The 19,192-nt window shown below is 40.4% G+C and overlaps 1 protein-coding gene across 1 annotated transcript; it reads right to left on the reverse strand.

Annotated features, from left to right (window-relative positions):
- Positions 1 to 48: 48 nt before the first annotated feature.
- Phax (phosphorylated adaptor for RNA export) lies at positions 49 to 15,999 on the reverse strand. Its single transcript, XM_003477368.5, has 5 exons — positions 15,842 to 15,999; positions 12,577 to 13,190; positions 8,255 to 8,375; positions 3,244 to 3,327; positions 49 to 1,059 (listed from the first exon to the last, which is right to left on the reverse strand). The coding sequence occupies exons 1-5, from the start codon at positions 15,935 to 15,937 to the stop codon at positions 790 to 792; spliced, it is 1,185 nt and encodes a 394-aa protein (XP_003477416.1). The 5' UTR covers positions 15,938 to 15,999; the 3' UTR covers positions 49 to 789.
- Positions 16,000 to 19,192: the final 3,193 nt, after the last annotated feature.

The raw sequence follows: 19,192 nt of genomic DNA on the forward strand, positions 1-19,192 counted from the left end.
TAAAGTAGCACCAAAGACAATTAAGTAAATAAAGCCATCAATGCTCAGTAAGGGCTGCCAAAGGTTTTATTTTTTCATTCTTTATAAATAAAAAGCAACCAATAACCACTTCTCTCTTCATGATCCAACTTAAATGACTACTCTGAGGGAATACTAAAAGACTTCAAGGTTAGTTTACAACAAATGTACAATTTATAATTACTGAATTATTTATTATCCAGTTAACTAATAAAAAGCTAAAAAGCTATAAAGCAATACTTCTTTGAAAAGCCTCTGACATTTATTTCTGGACAAATAATTAACTGGGTAGGATCTGTCAGTATATGCCTATGTTTAGTCTCCTTAAAACTGCCTAAGAGTTCTTATATTACAGAAATCCAAATGTGTTAACAGCATAACAATCTGTGTGTCCCATTAGGACCTTTCATCGGAATGTTTTGAAACCAAAGTGAAACTCACCACAAAGATGTATCAGAAAAAGAAATGAACTTTTGAATGGCACATTATAATGATCTGGAAAAAAATGATTAGTAACTAGTAATGCTCATATTAGCCATGCAACAGACTGAGAAATTAAACACTGTGCCACATACTTTTAAGTACTGTGTCAGACATGAGCCATCTTTAAATTAGTTGCATTCATTTCCCACATGTATTCAAAACAATGAAGTTTCCTCTTCTCTAGATTCTCATGTTTATCAGTGCAAAATAAAACAGAGCTTTGTCAGTAGAAAGGTTATCACAATGCTACTTTAGAAACGTTTATTCCTCAAAATGTCCAAAATATACTTAAAAGATGTCCAAATCATGAGAATGATCAACCTCTATAGCTTCCTCCACGTCCAACTTGGTTTCCCCATGCCCTTCCTGTGGTTCATCAAGAGAGGCCAGGGCCTCATTGGTATCACTTGCAAAAGTTTCCCTTGAGGTATCATCATCTTCTTGAAAATTCAGATTTTTAATGGCTTGTTTCATCTTTTTTCCCATTATCTGTGTTCTCCTCTTCCTAGCAGCTTTTTTATTTTCATATTCCTTTTGATTTTCAATGTAGAAAATATCCTGGAATAAAAGAGTAACTTCAGCAAAAAAGAACTACCATCAAGTTTGCTATTAGCCATGCCCTTTACAATTATCATCCCTATTTCTTATAAAAACAAGCAATTATGCTACTAACTCAAAGTCAAACATATTACATAAGTACCTACTGTGAGTAAAGACTGAAGCTATGATTCAAACCCAGCCTAGTGTTGGGTTTATGGTTTAGTTTATGGTCGTGTTCAACATAGGTGAAAGTTTTTGAAAAGAAAAGATATAATAAGGAAAATCACTTATTCAGGGTTTAAATAAAATGTAGTTGATCACACAAGAAAGTCTTTGGAATAAAGATTTACTAACTTTAAAATGTCATCATAAATATATGTGGTTGTGATGCTAAGAAACCAAGCCATATTTGAATTGTATGAATAAATAATCGTGTCACCTATACAATGCAAGAAAAATTCTAGCTCTTTCTGAAATTAACATGAGTGTGAATCTTGGTCAAAACTTTTCTTCCTGGTATTGGGAATACAACTCACAACCTTACACTTAGCAAGCAGGTGCTGTGCCGGTGAGGTGAGTTACATTCAAAATCTTGTATCATACGTATAGAAATATAGTCAGCAATAGAATACAAAAATGCCAAAAAGGGACTTTATAGCATGAAAACAGAAGATTCTTCCAGTAGAAGATAATTCTTTGTTGTATGTATCTTTATCTTTTGTCCACATTGTGCCAAGCCTGGCAGCATATGAGGCGTCTACTTGCTTTAGTAAGACATACTTACAACCAAAAATATTTCCAGACATTGCCAAATATCTGAGGGGCAAAAGCACAGTGAATGAGACTTATGCTAATTGAAAATATATTTCTGTTATAATAGAGACATGGAAAAACATAAAACAACATGGGAACTTTGGTAAAATAGGTGAGTGGAGTTAAGAGAGTACAAGAAAATGGAACCTAGGTCAGGGTTACAGCAAGGGCCACACTGTCTACAATAAGACAGACATGGCTCAAAGTTATAACAAAGAAGTTGGTAGAGGCAGGACACATTCCTGAGTTATTTCCTGGAAAAGGACCCTAAAAGTTGTAGCCAAGCCAGTCCCAATCATATTTTCTAAAGTGCACTCAGTGCAAATCCCTTGTTTATAAAAAGCACTATGGTGTTTGATCCAGCAGCACACATACAGTACTGGAACTGGAACAATACACAGAAGACTGGGGTGGCTTCTGCACATGAATGACACGCAAATTCATGCAGTGTTCCATACAGCCTATGCATATTTCAGATGGGAAAGGGACCAGGAGATGAAGACGGGAGGGAAAGGGATGAAGAAAGCAATTAAGATGTCCTGTGCATATGTACGAACCCCACAAGAGCAAGGTAATCATCACACACTGTAGACGCGCACTACTACAAGTAAAATAAAAAATCAGGAGCACTATTACAGATGGTGAGACACAGGGGACTTGCTCCTCCTGTGCACATGAAGTCACTACAGGAGGGCAGAGCGTTAGCAGAAGCACGAACAGAGAAAGTTTCAGGGTATAAGTGCTTTGATAAGAGAAAGTAAGGCCAGGGATTTAGCTCAGTGGCATAAGGGCCTGCCTGGCAAGCATGAGGTCTGAGTTCAATCTCGGGTCACCACCCGCTCCAGAAAGGAGAAAGTAAAAGCACCTGCTAAAGAAATGAGAGTGGGCTGGCGGTGGAGAAGGTGGCGCTTCTGGGAAAAAAGATATGGAAGACTAAAGGTGACTACCAGGACAATCAGGCTGGTTACCATTTACCAAGTGAGCACTTCTGGTACCAGACACTATGCTAAGAGTTTTTCACACACATTAACTAATTTCATGCTCACAAACATCTTATGAGGTAGGTGTAGTGTATCACCTTTGTTTTCAAATTGAAAAAATGAGGTAGAAGATTACAGAGCTAATGTGGAGGTACAAAGTCTGACTTCATTTATTTCTCCAAATCTGTATTTTTAAATGCTACAAGACTTGTGATCATTCACTATTTTTTCCAAGGCTGCATGGGCCTGAAATACATAGTGAGATCCCGTCTCAAATTTAAAAAAAAAAAAGAAAAAAAAAAAGAGAGAGACAAAGAAAGAGTCAGGATAATCATGAAATGAAACTTGAAGCTTTATGAAAGTCAAATCAGTATGGGATATTAAAAAGCTAAGGGCAGTAGTATCATACCTTAATTTGTTCTTCACTGATACTAGGAGTGTTTTTCAGTAGATTCAGAAAAACTCCACCTGGTGTTCTTCTCCGACTACCATTCTATAAAAGGGAACAGAACAATGAACTACATCAACATTGTTTGTTTTTATTTTTGGCAGTGCTGGGGACGGAACCCCTGGCCTCTTGCATGTTAGCCACGTATTCTACAACAGCTACATCCTCAGGCCCCAAACCACAGAAGACTTCCCATGAATGAGCAAGGCGGATTTCAGGAGAGACAGATTTAAGAAGATAGAAGAAATACCCAGATTATCTGATTTTTATCTGCCACCTGGCCAAATCAGGAACAATTTATTAGATTTTTACTCTGGTGATAGGGTCTCAGCATTCCAGGCTGGCTTGGAGCTCACAGCCACCCTCCTCCTACTTTAGCCTTCTGTGACCTGGAATTACAGGTATGCCAGTCTTCTGTTACATATTAAAATATAATAAAGCTTCAATAATTAAAAGAATTGTAATGAAATAAAACTCAAGTGATCAATGTGACAGTATAGGAAATCCAGAAAAAAGTCACATTTACATGGGAGTTTAGTCTGATGTAGAAGAATGGCTTAAACCACAGAAGATGAAATGGACTGTTCAACAGTTGGTGTTCCCAGGAGCTACTAAGCCATCTGGGAAACCCTGAGTACGATTCCTACCTCACACCCTGTACCATGATCTATTTATTTCAAATAAATCAAAGATCCCAGGATATATGCAAATACAGTCTCTTCTCATTATTCCTTACAGTTATGTTCTAAAGCACTGCTGTAGGAGAAACGCAGGGTTAGGTGTGTACAGGTCTCTGGTCACAACCTATTAACAGAGCAACGTGTAACTTTGTCTTACATTAATTTGTATTTAAAGGCACTTGAAAAGGCAGCATGACAACACATGCTTATTGCAGCTCATACAGAGTGACGCAGGAGGATTTTGAAATTGTTCAAGGCCGTCTTGGACAATTTAGGGAGAGCTTGTCTCAAAGTAAAAACTAAAACAAGGGCTGGGGATGTAGCTCAGCATTTAACTGCCATTAAGTTCAATCTCTAGCATCACAAAAACCAAAAATGAATGAAAAACAAAGGCATCTTATTTAAAACACGGTTGGGGCTAAGATTGTCACTCAGTGGTACACTTCACGCTCAGACTGAGGCCCTAGACTCAATGCCGAGCACCACCAAAGTGTAACTATAAATACAGAAAGAAATAGAGAGACTCATTAACATTGAACTCATAGCAAACAGCAATTACTCATGCCTAAATGAAGCTTACCTAACACATATTTTCTCCCTAACACATTAGTCTTCTTATATTTAGAAATGCTAGCCAGCACTTCAGCATGACCACTGGGGGGATATTTTAAACAGCTAAATCACCAGAAAAATAAAGTACAAAAATGTGAAAAACATGACACTAATAAGACTTTGGAAAGGGTACTTGTTTAAACAATGAGAACTGAAACATGGCAGAGTGTTGCTTTGTTCAACTTCATCTGGGATTGTGTACATTGGACAAACTTTTGTCATTCTGCACATCTGTGAATAACAGAAAGCACAATTAGTTTTGATTTTGAGGTTACTCATAAATTTTAGCAGGAAGGTAAATTCTGAAATGTAAAATCAAATGAGTCTGTGTATGTATAAAAAAATATAAAGAAATAAATAATTATGGTACTTCCAGATTGCCAATTGTAAAAAACAATAAACAGGCTCTTTATATACAGATATGCGATAATATCTGTATCTGAAAAATAAGCAAGGGACAGAGTAACATATGTAACACATTACCATTTGTGAAAAGCTTGTGGAATAGTCTGAGTAGCTGGAAGATAGGAGTGGGAGGGTTGATTTTTATTACATACTGCTTTATTGCTTGTGTTTTTACTGTGGTAATAAACACACAACAAAAATTACACTATCTAGGGGCTGGGGATTTAGCTCAGCGGCATAAGCGCCTGCCTTGCAAGCAGGCAGTCATGAGTTCGATCCCCGGTACCAATAAAAACGAAACAGACAAAAAAAAAAAATTACACTATCTGCCGGGCTGGGCAGGCTCTCCACAAACTAGAAAAGTGCTCGGTAACTGAGCTACATTCCCTGCCTCTATGTGAACTGACTGATGTGCACAGTGTTATTATATTCACCACATTTTGAAATATCTCTGAAAACTTTTAAATAACTCCCCTTTCAAATAAACGACTCCCACTTCTCCCTCACTATCAGCACCTGGTACTTTTGATTTTTAACTATGTGAATACACTAATTATTCAAACAGCTGAATTTTTAAAAAGTCAGTGAATATATAACTTGAAAACAACTTTTTAGCCTGTCAACTTTAAAAGCTGTGGTACTGGGGACTGAACCTAACACATGTTAGGCAAGTACTCACCACTGAGTTCTATCTCTAGTTCTTTTTGTTTGAGACCAAGTCTTACAAAGTTGCCCAGTCTGGCCCAAACTTAGAATCTCTTGCCTCAACCTCCCAAGAAGCTATCATTACAGGTGTGTGCCACCATGCCAAGTCTTGAGAACATTTTTAAAACTTTTTCTTCATGTATTTTATTCTTCCATCCCTCAAAAGAATTTTAATGTATGAAGTGGCCTATATCTCTGTTTTTTCATTAAATAATCATTATACACACCTTTCCATGTTAAACAGATTGAGACTTTGGAGCTACGGTGATTTTGTTTTGTTTTGGGAAAAGACCTCTCTTTTGGTCAGACTGTATTTAAACTGTGAACCTCCCTGCCTCTACACCTCTCGAGTGCTAGGACTACAAGCATGCACCACAATGCCCAGTTAAACTGGCTTTCTCTTGATATGTTCTTTGAACAATTATTTATTGAGTGGTAGAAGCACAGTGTTTACGTGTAGACTGTAGTAAGGTAGGAGAGGTAATGTGGGGTAGGCCCTAGTGGGGCATATATGATTTATATCTTTACAAATTTGGGTTTTGCTGTTAACAAGACAGCCTTTGGAGGGCTGAATAGCCAAGATACCCACTTCATTCCAGCTGCTGTGTTGAGAACAGACTGTGGTACTAAGAGGCTGTTACACACTAATTGAGGTGAGAGAGAACGTGTGTTAGAACTCAGGGACAGCAGTGGAGAAAGGAATGGAAACCAGCAGATCTTCCAATGGATTAGAATGTGAGAAAAGGAAGAACCAAGGGTACCTTCAAGGTTTTTATCAATTTAAGGAGCAGTATATAAAACTTCTGAGACTGGCATGGTGATACATGCGTGTAATTCCAGCACTCAGAAGGTGGAGGTAAGGAGGATGGGGGTTCAATGCTAGCCTGCGCTTCACAGCCAAGATCATCTTTAAAGGAGAAAAGCCAGATGTGGTGACACATAACCGTAACCCAGCACTAGAGGCTGAGGCAAGAGGGTTGTTGTGAGTTTGAGGCCAGCTGGGATTTCAACAGTGAATTCAACCAGCCTGAACTGCACAGCAAGATCCTGTTCTCGGATACAAATTAAAAAAAGTGAATCTGGGGGCTGGGGATTTAGCTCAGCGGCACAAGCGCCTGCCTTACAAGTGTGCAGTCGTGAGTTGGATCCCCAGTACCAGGTTAAAAAAAAAAAAGTGAATCTGAATTTGCATCTTGTCAACATTCAGTATATTTGCATTAGCTCACAGAAATATAAAATTTCATTACATTAAAATATTAATGGATCTTTAAGTGTTCAACTAAGTGAAAATCGAAGTACCTTAGTAGTGACACAAATGGGTACATCAGTCCATCCTTAATTAATATGATTTGTTTTGCTGTCAACTATCACAGGCAGTTTCTCCAGCCAGTGTTATTAATTCTAACCTGCTGTTTTCGTTTTCCACTTGTGCCACGTAGCACTGACCTCCTCTTTTGTACTGTGACCGGCACATTACAAAGGATGAGTACTCGAGGGAAAGGAGGCTGGTCACACTTATCCTCATTCTGAGGTGACAGCTGTGTCAGGTCTGTGGTCCATCCTGGCTGGAGTCAATCCTGTTACTAGGCAACCTGTGTAAACAGTGTCTCTCAATCTCTGTTCTGTCACTGCTCTGACTCCAGGAATCTTTCCCCACTTTTCTCCTTTTCATGCCCACTACCCACCAAAATTCAATCTACATGGATAAACAGTGTATCTATCTTCTATCTGTGCTTTAAATGGTAACAAGAGTTGTCTTGGGGGAGGAGTTGGTCCGTTTTTAAGTAACACATGAATTAAATGAACCCTAAATGAACAGTTCTGTTCACTGCCACTAAGAACTAGATACTGTCCTAAGCACTTTGCGTGTTTTGGGCAGGGGGGAGGCTCTTGTTAGTCCAGCCTGGCCTTGAACAAACCGTATCTTCCTGCCCCAGCCTTTTCAGTGTTGAGATTACAGGCATGCATCACCACACAAAGCGTAAGCATTTTTTTTTTTGGAACCAACACCTGAGCTATACCTTTGGCCTCTTATTTCGAGACAGTGTCGGTTTGAACTTGCAATCATCCCTCCTCAGCTCTAGATTGTGCCGCCATGCCAGGCTGCTACATATTCCGTGCGCACTGCCTTATCTCATCAGACAACACAGGATTAACTTCCATTTTACTGCTGAGTAAACTGGAGACAACTCTAAGTGGTCAAAACATTTTAATAAATGTTACTCAGCACATCAAACTCTAAAACTTACATGCTCAAAATCTAAGCTTCTATGATCCTTGGAGACTGTTCTAAAATTTTCGATAAATTTTAACGAATCAGGTAAGAGATATGTTGTGGACTGTACACTAACAAGCTGCAATTTATCTATTTTTTTTTTTTAAACTGGCGCACACTTCAGCACTGGGTACACTACGGAACATTTACATTCAATTCTCACTGTTCATATTGTTTTTTTAGAATCTGGGACACAGTAATAATTATGATAAAGAGGTCAACCAAGTTCATTTTATTAAAAAAAAAAACACTTGATAAATAACACAAAAACAACAAACTGGTGAAGCAGCCTTACCATTACAAAAAGGCCACCATTTTGCTCAACTTCAGCAGTTTCCATCAGAAGTTCAATTGCCTTTTTGTTCCCAATTATCCTCACTACTCGGGCAATCAGATCTTTCTTGGGTTCCTGTAACCTGATTAGGAACAAATGAAACAAAATTAACCTCTTATTTGTTATTGTATTATTCCTTATACTATTCAACTAGATCAAAATCTTACTGTAATAATGTCTGCTTTTCTAAATTCTTCAATAATTAACCCCAGAATCACTGACATGGAAACACCCTGATCTTCAGTCATGCAAGGAGATATTAACCTTAAGTTCTATCTCGACTCTTGTACTCGACCGCCGCACTGCCTTTTTAGATTATGGCAAATTTCAAAATAAATGTGCATATTCAGCAAGGTGGATGCAAACCTAAATGTAAGAAAGGTAAAACTAAATTGCTCCTGTTACATCAAATAACATATACTATGTTTTCAATTCTCATGTGTCCAAACAAGTAGCAAATGCTATGCTTTCAATTATTATTCCTAAAAGCTTTCTTAATTCCACAGATGTCTGAAAGCTTTAAAATGGACTCCCCTTACAGGCTAACTCAAAACAAAAATAGAAATAGCTAATATTTACCATTGATTTATTACAGTTTCAGCAGATACAATGCTAGGAATCTCATGCATGGGGTCAATTCTCTCAATGTTATGAGTCAAAACACAGGAAGCTTAAGTAACTCTTCAATGGAGTCAGAGACCACCCTCTCCAGAAATAAAGGCAAAGTGCAGTGCAGAACCCTAACCAGTCCTCCAGTTAGAACCTTTTGTCTTCTCAAGGCAGTGAGTTACTGTGGAAGGAGCTCTGGACTATGGTCTGACAATTAACTCTGTGATGCTGAGCAAGCCACTTAACTACTGGGCCCCAATGGTTCCCAGAAGGAAATAACCTGACATTTTACTTGGACACATTTTGCTTTCAACCTGCTTTTGTTGTTTTGGATTTTCTGGTTTTCAGAGAGAAGTTCTCACTCTGTATTCCAAGTAGCCTCAAACTTGTGATCTTCCTGCCTCAGCCTCCCAAATGCTGGTATTACAGGTGTGCAGCACTATGCCTAGCTTGTTTCCAACTTCTAACAAGTGACTAAAAGAATAATCATAAAGCCGAACTTGTGAAAAAAGAAATGATTTGTAAATTTACCATCTACCAAGCAATTTCACTTAGGTAGGTATTTACCCAAAAGAAATGAAAATGTATGTTCACCGCTGTGCATGCAGAGGTTTGTAATAGCAGTATTCACAATAAGTAAAAAAGTAAAAAAAAAGGACACTACTACTGCCATGCAGTTCAGATAGGTCCTGAACTCACTATGTTAGTTTAAGCCCAGGCTGGCCTTAAACTTGCAGCAATTCTCTTGCCTCGGCCTCCCAAGTGCTGGGATTACAGGCGTGTGCCATGACTTGCAGCCTTTTATTTACATTTTAAAAATTTATTATAACAAGACACATTGACATTACTCTTCCTAAGGGAAATCCCTCTCGTTTCAACCACACTTGTACTATTAGTTTTGCCACGTTCTGAAGCAGCTCGGGAAGTCCTCTTTTCAGAATGTCTTTGGGAGGGCTCATTTATCAACACGGAGAAGCTTGGAGTAGTGGCACAAAGTGAGTTCAAGGCCCACCTGAACTACATAGTGAAACCCTGCCTCAAAACGAAAAAATCCCCCAAAACCCAAACAGAAACAAACAAAAACACATGGTGAATGCCAGCGCCAGCCAATGAAAGGCAGGCTCCTGTAAAAACATTAGCACGGGTCTTCATTCACCTGATTTACCAGCTCTGGACCTGTGCTTTTTCACTTCTCCAAAGTCACCAGTGCAACTGAAGACATAAAAGAAACCTTCCAGAGCTGTTTCACAAAGTGGCAAGATCAACGTGAAAAACGTGAAGCAAGAGGGACTATTTTCAGGGCAATTAGTGGCAATATCTTACTGTAATACATTTTTTTAACGTTTAGACATTCACCATTATTTTTCAATCAAACCTTATATACATATCTATACCCATAATAAGGACTCAAGTACTAATACAGCTTAACATCAACCAATCTCAAAAACATTTCACAAATGAAGAAGCTGGCACAAAACCACATGCTACATGATTTCATTTGTCCAGAAAATGTCAATCTGTACAGACAGAAAGGAGATGAGTAGTTGTCCGGGGATGAGAACAGGGATTCATTCTAAGTAGGCAGATGGACACAAGAGATCTGAGTGACAGAAAAGTTTGGTGTCAGGCAGCAGTCACAGGGTGTGGGGAGGAGAAACAAGCCAACCTCTTCCTGTGAGTTAAAGAAGAGCTGAGGTGCCTTCCCGCCCCACGCAATCAGCTGATCCGGAGAAACACAGGCTGAGATGAGAGCTACTGAAGTTAAAAACAAAACAAAAACAGAAAAATGGACCGCTTGTAGCATTCAGTGTTGACCGATTTTGCTGGCCTAAGGTCGATGGTCTGAGCATCTACTTGGAGTGTAACAGTATGCAATAAGCAACTATGGAGGCTCTCCCTCTGAAGATGCTAGCCATTGCTAATTCCCTATTATCTTGTTTTAAAATCCTGTATTGTTTTCATTGTTTTGTATGGTTTTATTCTGTTTTGTTTTGATATTATTGTATCTGGCAGCACGGGCAGCTACTTCAAAGATAATGAGAGGCATATGGTAGCCACTGTTTGATTTCCTATTATCTTGTTTTGAAGTCTTTTATCACTTTCACTGTTTACTTTTGATTGGCTTTATAGTTTTGTTTATTTTTTTTAAATTAAAATCAACACTTGAAAACAAGTGAATATTATCACACATAAAATATACCTCACTACCATTATTTAAGTCACAAGTGCTTGAAAATATTTTTAAAAACGTGCTAAAGAGTGGCTATTATCAAGAAATCAACCTCTGGACGTGGTGGCACACACTTGTAATCCCAGCATTGGGAGGCTGAGGCAGGAGGCTCACTGGAGTATAAGTCCAGCCTAGGCTACACAGTAAGTCCAGCTCAGCCTGAACTACATAGTGAGACACTGTAAAACTAAATAAACAAACAAAACAATGAAAGAAATCAGCCAGTAAAAAATGCTGGTGATTTGGGCAAGATGGTATACACCTGTAAGTCCAGCACTTGGGAGGCTGAGGCCAGAGGACTGTCGCATGTTCAAGGACAGCCTTGGTTACAAAGTGAATTGAAGACAATCCTGGACTACACAGTGACACTAGACTGTAAGTCTCAGTGCCCCCACTATCACCCAAAATGCTGGTGAGGGATGGGGAAAAAGGAACTTCTTCACTGTTAGTGGGAGTGTAAACTAGTACAGCCAGTACAGAGGGTCCTTAAAAAAATAAAACTAGAGGTTTCATTTGACCTAGCTAATCCCCTTTTTGCTATCTTCTTGAGTTAAAAGCATCATACCACAGTGATATATGCAGACCCATGTTTATAGTGGCAGCTTTTATAACAGCTAAATCTTAGAAACTGCCTAGATGCACATCAATAGGTGAATGGCTAGAGAAATGTGGTTTTCACATACAACAGAATACTACTCTGCCATAAAAAGGGGCAAATGAGACATTTTTAGATAAATGGATATACCTTAAGACCACACTTTTAAGTGAAATAAGTCAAGTACATGTTTAAATATTGTATTTTGTGTGAGAAACCAAAAGTGTTAATTAATAAGGACTAAAATGGATAACCAATATTGGGAAGTAGGAAGAAAATGTTCAAATGGGAACAACATGCGAGGGAGTAGGGGAAAGAGAAGGAAAGGCAAAGGGAAAAGAAAAAGAGAGTAGAAGAAATAAATGGTATGAAGCTTTTGTAAAGGAGTGGAAGAAGGGTTAAAGGGAGGTGAAGGGAATGGAGAAAAAAGAAGAATCCATATATGTTATGTATAGGTACAAATTCCCTGTGATGAATGTGACCATTATTATAACAAAAGATTGTTTTGTATAAAAAGCTTTATGGCACTAAATGTAGTTACTTAAAAGTTCATGAGCATGCAAATTATTCTACCAAGCCTCTTTTTTTTTCCAATTTTTTTCTTTTGTACTGAGAATCAAATTCACAACTTCTTGCTCGCCAGGCAGATGCTTATGCAGCTGAGTTAAATCCCTAGCCCACAAGTGTATTCATATAACCAAATAAGCCTAGTGTTAATTCCCTAAGACAAAAACAAGAAACAGAGAACTCTAAAAGGAACATCATTAATGTATCTGGTATCTATTTATTCTGTGTAAATATAAGACATTTGGTCAGATGCTCCTTTGTAGGTAAAATTTAACTACTTACCTAAAAGAAATTTCGTCAGCCACTTTTTCCTGAGAGTCCTCCTCTGTAATCTCATACCTGCCCTTATAGTTCATCTCCAGTCGGGCCCCAAGTCTGTCTCTTACAGGTCGTTTCCGTTTGAGATGACCTTGACCATTTTCCTCTTCTTTTGATCCTGGCTTTTTGTCTCCATGCATATATTCATCTAACTCTTTGTCTAATTCTTTCGTGTATTCTTCAGATTCCCTCTTAAGTTTCTTAGCCAGCAAATAATTATAGGTCTCAGACTGTCTGCTTTTGTCAATATTGCCCTCCATTCCCAAAATACCCAGTTCGGTGGCCACTGCATCTTGATTCTGTTCTTGCAGCACAGCACCCCATATGTTGTTAACCTTCTTTCCCCCAGCGACAGGTGGTTTCTGACTGCTCTGGTCAAACTGAAAAGGCTCAGGTTTGGGAGAGGGATTAAGACATTTCTGTCGCTTTCGTTTCCAAAGAGAGCTGTCGTCATCGGAATCAGAGAAACTCTCTTCGCTTGAATCCACGCTTTTAACAATCCGATAATGTGACACTGGTAGATAAGCTGCTGCAGGATTCTGGAAGGCCCTCACAGCACTGTCTCCACCAAGTATTTTCTACAAGTGACAAGTGAAAGACAACAGTCAATTCCACAAAACATAACCATTACACCCAAAATGAGTGATTAATAATAAAAAAGTCTGAGATGCACTGGAGCATTCTGGAACACACTTCATCTCCAAGGACATCTCTGAAATCATTCCAGTTCATACATGAAAGTTGTAGCAATTTTTTTTTTTTTTTTTTTGGTACCAGGAATCAAACTCAGGACCTTGCCAGGCAGGCACTGTGCCACTGAGGTATATCCTTGGCAAACACATTTTTATCTCTACAGCTGAAACAATTCTATAAAGCCTCTTACTTGCCTAGTACACATGAGGCCTTGGGTTCGATCTTCAGCACTGAAAGAAAAATTTAGACACATCAGATACTTTTAGGTATGAGGTGAACTCCTAAAGAGTCGAATGCCTGACATTTTACACTTTTTTAAAAACTGCAGCACAGGGGATTAAACCTAGGGAGCACTGAGCTCCAGGGCTAGCCCTTTCTTTCGTTTTGAGACAAGGTCTCATTAAATTACCCAGGATAGCTTCAAACTTGTCATCTTTCTGCTTCATCCTGGTGATATCATTGTCCTTTCTGTCTTGCTTTTCCTTCTTTCTTTGCAGTGCTGGGGACTGACCCTGAGGACTTCTGCACACAAGGCAAGTGCTCTACCATCTTCAGCCTGACATACTTTTTGTGTGGTGCAGACTGAACCTAGGGCCTCCACACTGAACCACATTCCCAGCCCTTTTAATTAGTTTTATTTAGAGACAAGGCATAAATTGCTGACTGTTCAGGCTGGCCTCAAACTTGCAATCTTTCTGTATCAGCCTTCCAAGATGCTAGGATTAGAAGTGAGCACCAACCCAGCTACTGATTTCCTGCTCCCTGTTCCTCCTACTTACTACTTTTAAAACTGAAGATTTCACTGCATTAACCAAGTTGTGGGTCAATTTATATAACCAATTTGAAAGAGAAGGAAATTCTACAAAATATTCCAGAGTTAATTTCCAAAGACATTTATATCCAAAAGAAGTCAGCTTTGCTTTAATTGCCACAGAGTAAGTGAACAGATTCAGGGGATGTATTGCTTTGATATGGGATATATTGTGATGATCAAATCAGAGTAATTAGCATATCTAATATTAGGAAAAAGAATCCAGTTTCACAGCCCAGGACAGGTTTTATTGGGATTAAAACCCAAGAGGGACTGCTGGTATGAGGACCAAATGGCCCTATCTCTTACGACTTGGGGGCTTCTACAGTTGAGCAAGGAAGTTGGAACTGGGCTCAGGAGTGTCTTTCAAGCAGACAGCTTGCAGGAGTTGACCAACAGGCAAGCAGCTTGTGACTCTGGGGAAATTGAAACAAATATGAGAACTTAGAGATGTTTCTGAATGCTGCTTTGGTCTCAAGGTGATGATTTGATTCTTTCATCTACCATCACCTTGAACATGTCTTTGTGGCAAAAATCCTCACAGCGCGGTGAAGTAATGCATGCTTGTAATCCCAGCACTGAGGAAGGCTGAGGATCGGAAGTGTGAGTCCTTCCTGAGCAACTCAGCAAGACACTATCTCAAACGAAAAGGGCTGGGAATGGAGCTTAATGGTACAGTGCCAAACAAAAACCTAAAAAACCTCTTTTCTAATTACCTCAAATCATACATTCTTAACTATAGTCATACTATTATGCAACAGAATACTTGAGCTTACTCCTCCCAACTGTAACTTTGCTCTTGACTTTTGCTCTTTGTAAACACAAAACCAAGTATTTGTTAAATTCCTGTTATACACTACAAACGAGGGTGGGGAGTTACTCAAGTCACGGGATGGTCTCCTTGTCTTAAATGGTGACAGCTGCTACAATTCGCTGTCCAATGCGCGATCACCATTCCAAACCTGCAGATCAGGCCACACCAGAACTGGCAGGCAGGTCAGAGCGTGCCGCACCAGGACTGGAACAGAGGCAGCCTAGCACTAAAGCTCTGTCCACGTGGTTGCTACTTTTCACGGGGACACAACAAATTCACATTTAGAAAACTGGGAAGCAAAAGCCAGACCTGTAATCTTACCGAGTAACTCAGGAGGCTGAGACAGGAGGACCGTTGCGAATTCGAGAGCAGCCTCGGCTACAGAGTGAGCTCAAGGCCAGCCTGAATCACATAGTGAAATCCTGCCTCAAAAGGACAAAACTAAACAAATAAACAAAAATAAAACCTAACGCCGTGGTACCGCGCTACAAAGCTAAGTATGTCGAGAATATGAAACGCCAGGTCACTCCGGGCGAGAGACGAGCTTTTTTCCTAGGCCTCAGTTTACCCATCTGCACTAAAAGAAAATCAGCACCAGAGGCCTTTTCAGGCTTTGTCTCCCTCCAGATTCATTTTTGGTAAGATTCGTTTTTCCAAACCCCGAGGCCCTGGAGTGGGAAGTTGGTGGGTTTAGGACGAACAGCAATGCGCGCAGAGAGACGCCGAGACCGCTGCACGCCCGCGCCCAGGTGGCCCCAGGGCTCGCGGACTCCGCCTCACTCTCAGTCGCCCTCGGGCTCACCCGCCCTTTCCGCCGCCCAGTCGCCGGGCGCGCCCTTCCCGCCACACGCGGGTGCCTCGGGGCTGGGGCTCTGCGCGCGCCCGGCCACCCGCTCACCCTTTACGCTCACCGGCACTTGCAGTGGCCTGTCGCTAGGTGCGACCGTCATGTCGGAATCTGAGTCAGAAAGCTGCCCATCTTCCATATCACCGGCTTCCAACGCCATCTTCCCACTGCACGGCGCGCCGGTCACAAGAAAACTTCCGGCAGGCTGGGGCGGGCACTTCCGGCACACGAGGGCGGGCACTTCCGGCGGATGAGCGAAAACTTCCGGGGGATAGGTGAGCGCTTCTGGCGGGGCGGGAAGTCTTACTGCGCAGTTGTAGTGAGCGCCCTGGGCCTTCAGCAGTCTTTTTTTCAAAAGTTGTATGAGATTCAGTTTGTGTACCGTCTGCGGGTGCTTGGGAGCCACTCGGCTGCACGCTCTGCCCTCGGCCTCCGCCCCACTGCGTCCGGCGCCTTCATTCCGGAGACTCCCGCCCGCCGCGGTCCTCGGGGCGACCCCTCGCGACCGGCGGTCAGCGCGCGGCCCCCGCCCGGTGTCCGCCTGCTGAGTTTGCTGCGTTGCTCTTCTGCCCTTCGGGACGCTGCTCAGCCCATGGTAGTGCTGCGGAAAGGGCCTTCTCCCTACGCCCCCCCTGAAAAATGTCTCCTTTTTTTATTCTTTGGGAAGTTTAAACTAGGCCCATTTAGTTTGGGGCAGGGCTAAGTTGCCCAGGGCCGGCCTCACATCTGTTATCTGGCCTGAGCCTCGGAGCCGTGGAGATTACAGGGCCATCTGCGCCGCCGCTCTGGCTCCCGCTTCGACGTGGGTGTGTTGGGTGATTTTGGTTTTTAGGCAAATGCCTTCACGGAGAGACCCAATTTGGCTTTCTCAACTATGCTAAGGAAAAAAATCCTATATATCTGCCTTTAATGTCAGGCCTGTCGTGTTTTTCTGCTCAGTACCCATAGTTTTAGAGCTGTTTTATCTCTGTGTTCCCCGCTACTAAGTCTACTGTATTCACAGTCATTTCCTCGGGTGTCCAGCCGGCGTACTTCATGCACCGGAAAAGTGACCGATATTATTTATTGGGGGCTGGTTGTGATCCTTGTTTCTTGTGCATGCGGCTCTGACTTCCGTCCGCAGCACCAAAACAAAAATTCCACTTGAACATGTAAGTGTGAGCGTATGTTTGCACACTATTGCAGTTCCATTAATTTGTCTATCTTAGGGCTAATATTACACTTAATGACTGTAGCTTACAATAAACATTGAATTCAGGTGTTGTAAGTCTAACTTCTTTTTGAGATTGCTTTGGCTATTCTAGGTCCTTTGCACTTAGGTATACATTTTGAGATACACTTCCAAGTCAGGCGGTGCACATATCTGTGATCCCAGCTACTGGGGAGACTGAGGGTGAAGCATGGCAAGTTCCAGGCTGACCTGGACAGTTTAGTGAGGCCCTGTCTAAAATTAAAAACCAAAGGGCTGGAAACTGCCCAGTTAGAATGGCCAGGTGGAGGGCAGTCGATGTGAGATAAAAGAATTCGTTGGGATCAGAATAAGAACAACAGGAGTGTATCCAAGTTGAAATAAAGTGGACACTGTTGAAATAAAGTGGACAGGCAAACTTAAATATTGTTTGGTTTCTCTTAGTTACAAACAAAGAGCAAAATAGGTAAATAAAAAGTAGACTTTTTAAATGAGAAGGGGATATCAAAAGATGGAGGGGGAATCTAAGAGGGAAAAGGGGTTTAAAAAAAAGGAAATTGTGCTATGGTGTTGGGTTCCCATCACTCGGGAGGCCAAGGTAGGATTTTCATGAGTTCGAGGCCAGGCTGAACTACAGTGTGAGTCTCGAAAAACTTGTAAAAAATGTCTGGGTATTTAACATAGTGGCTTAGCGCCTGCTTGGTGAGCATGAGGCAGAGTTCAATTCCTGGTACCCCCCCCCCCCAACTTTAAAGAAAAAAGAAGTGTTATGTACATGTACCAACTCCACATAAGGAATGTAAACATGATTTGAAAACATGTCTTACAAAAATTTAAGGAGGGGGGAAAAAAAACAGGCAACTTTCTAAGCAAGAAATCACAAATTCGGAGTGAGAGGTTGGTGTCATAAAGGCTTGGAGATGTGCGAAGAGTGGGCAGCAAATGTAGGTGTCTCAGGCATTTTTTCTTCTGGGTTGCCTGGGTCCTATTGATCTTTTAGCAATACTTGTTTTTAAAAAGTTACAAATTGACAAGTATCATTTACTCTGAAACACAGTTAAATTTTGCGTAAGAATGTATAAAGTTAACTTTCAGAAAAAGTGAGTCAGGACTCCTTGAGAGAAATGAATACTTGTTATTGTTACCTTGTGATTTTTCTAATTCTCACTACTAGAGGAGATGGTTGGGGGCTGGGTAAAAGCAAAGAAGACACCACTATTTTTTCTTTTACTAATTGTTGGCTATAGATAAAACCAACACAAATGTGGTTTCAAACTTTAGCTCAAAAGAATGTAACCTCTCCTAAGTGTGCTGAGAAGATCTAGGATCCATATAAAATTCAGACTATGGGTAAAGGATTAGAGAAACTCAAGATCTCAAAACAAACTAAAGGGTGATGTAGCACATACCTAAGAGTAGTGAGGGGCAACTCCTCTCAGAAGTAGGTCAACAAAGTCCATTTTTTTTTCGTACAAGGAACAGTGACCTTGGAGAAAGGAAAGACTATTAAGAGACCCAGTTAATCTTAGGAAGCCTACCAATTTGCAGCAAATTCTGCTTACACTCTGTACTACAGCCTATGTGTCTTATCTGAAATCTTTTCTCAAACACAATCAAATGTGTTGTGAGTTCCTTGTTTAAAGAACTGGCCCTGTCAGGACCTGGTTTTCTGGTAACACCATAACCGCCCAGTGCATGTTGTGCAAGATTGGGTCGGAAGAGTTTTTACCATTTAATCACTACAGGAACACCTCAGTTCTTTCTGGGTTCAACCCCAATAAATAAATAATTTTAAAATAAGTATTTTTATTTAGAAAAATCTAGGAAGATTATACTTAGATTTTGCTTCATCTGCAGATCAATTTGGAGAAAACTTTTAGCAGTGTTGAGTCTCAATGTGCATGGTATAGCTCTCTATTTAGATTTTTATTTCACTTCTTGCAGCAATGTTTTAATATACATTAATAGTTTAAAAATATATTTTAATAGTTTTAATATATATTTTTAATCTTTTTTGTTCTAGTTATTCCTAAGTATTTTTAAAATTACTCATGTTCTATTTCCAATATGCAAAAGGAAAAAAAAAAACTTACTGAAGTATAATTTACAAGCTTTATCTGTCCAGCTTACTGAGTTGAGTGTATATGAAAAAAGCATGTAACCACCATGGCAATTATGATAAAGAATAATGTCAAGCCAGGCACAGTAGTGTACTGCTATAATCCT

Source organism: Cavia porcellus, unplaced genomic scaffold, assembly GCF_034190915.1.
Source record: "Cavia porcellus strain 051 isolate PalLab524CR breed Dunkin Hartley unplaced genomic scaffold, mCavPor4.1 scaffold_21, whole genome shotgun sequence".
Classification (NCBI taxonomy): Eukaryota; Metazoa; Chordata; class Mammalia; order Rodentia; family Caviidae; genus Cavia; species Cavia porcellus.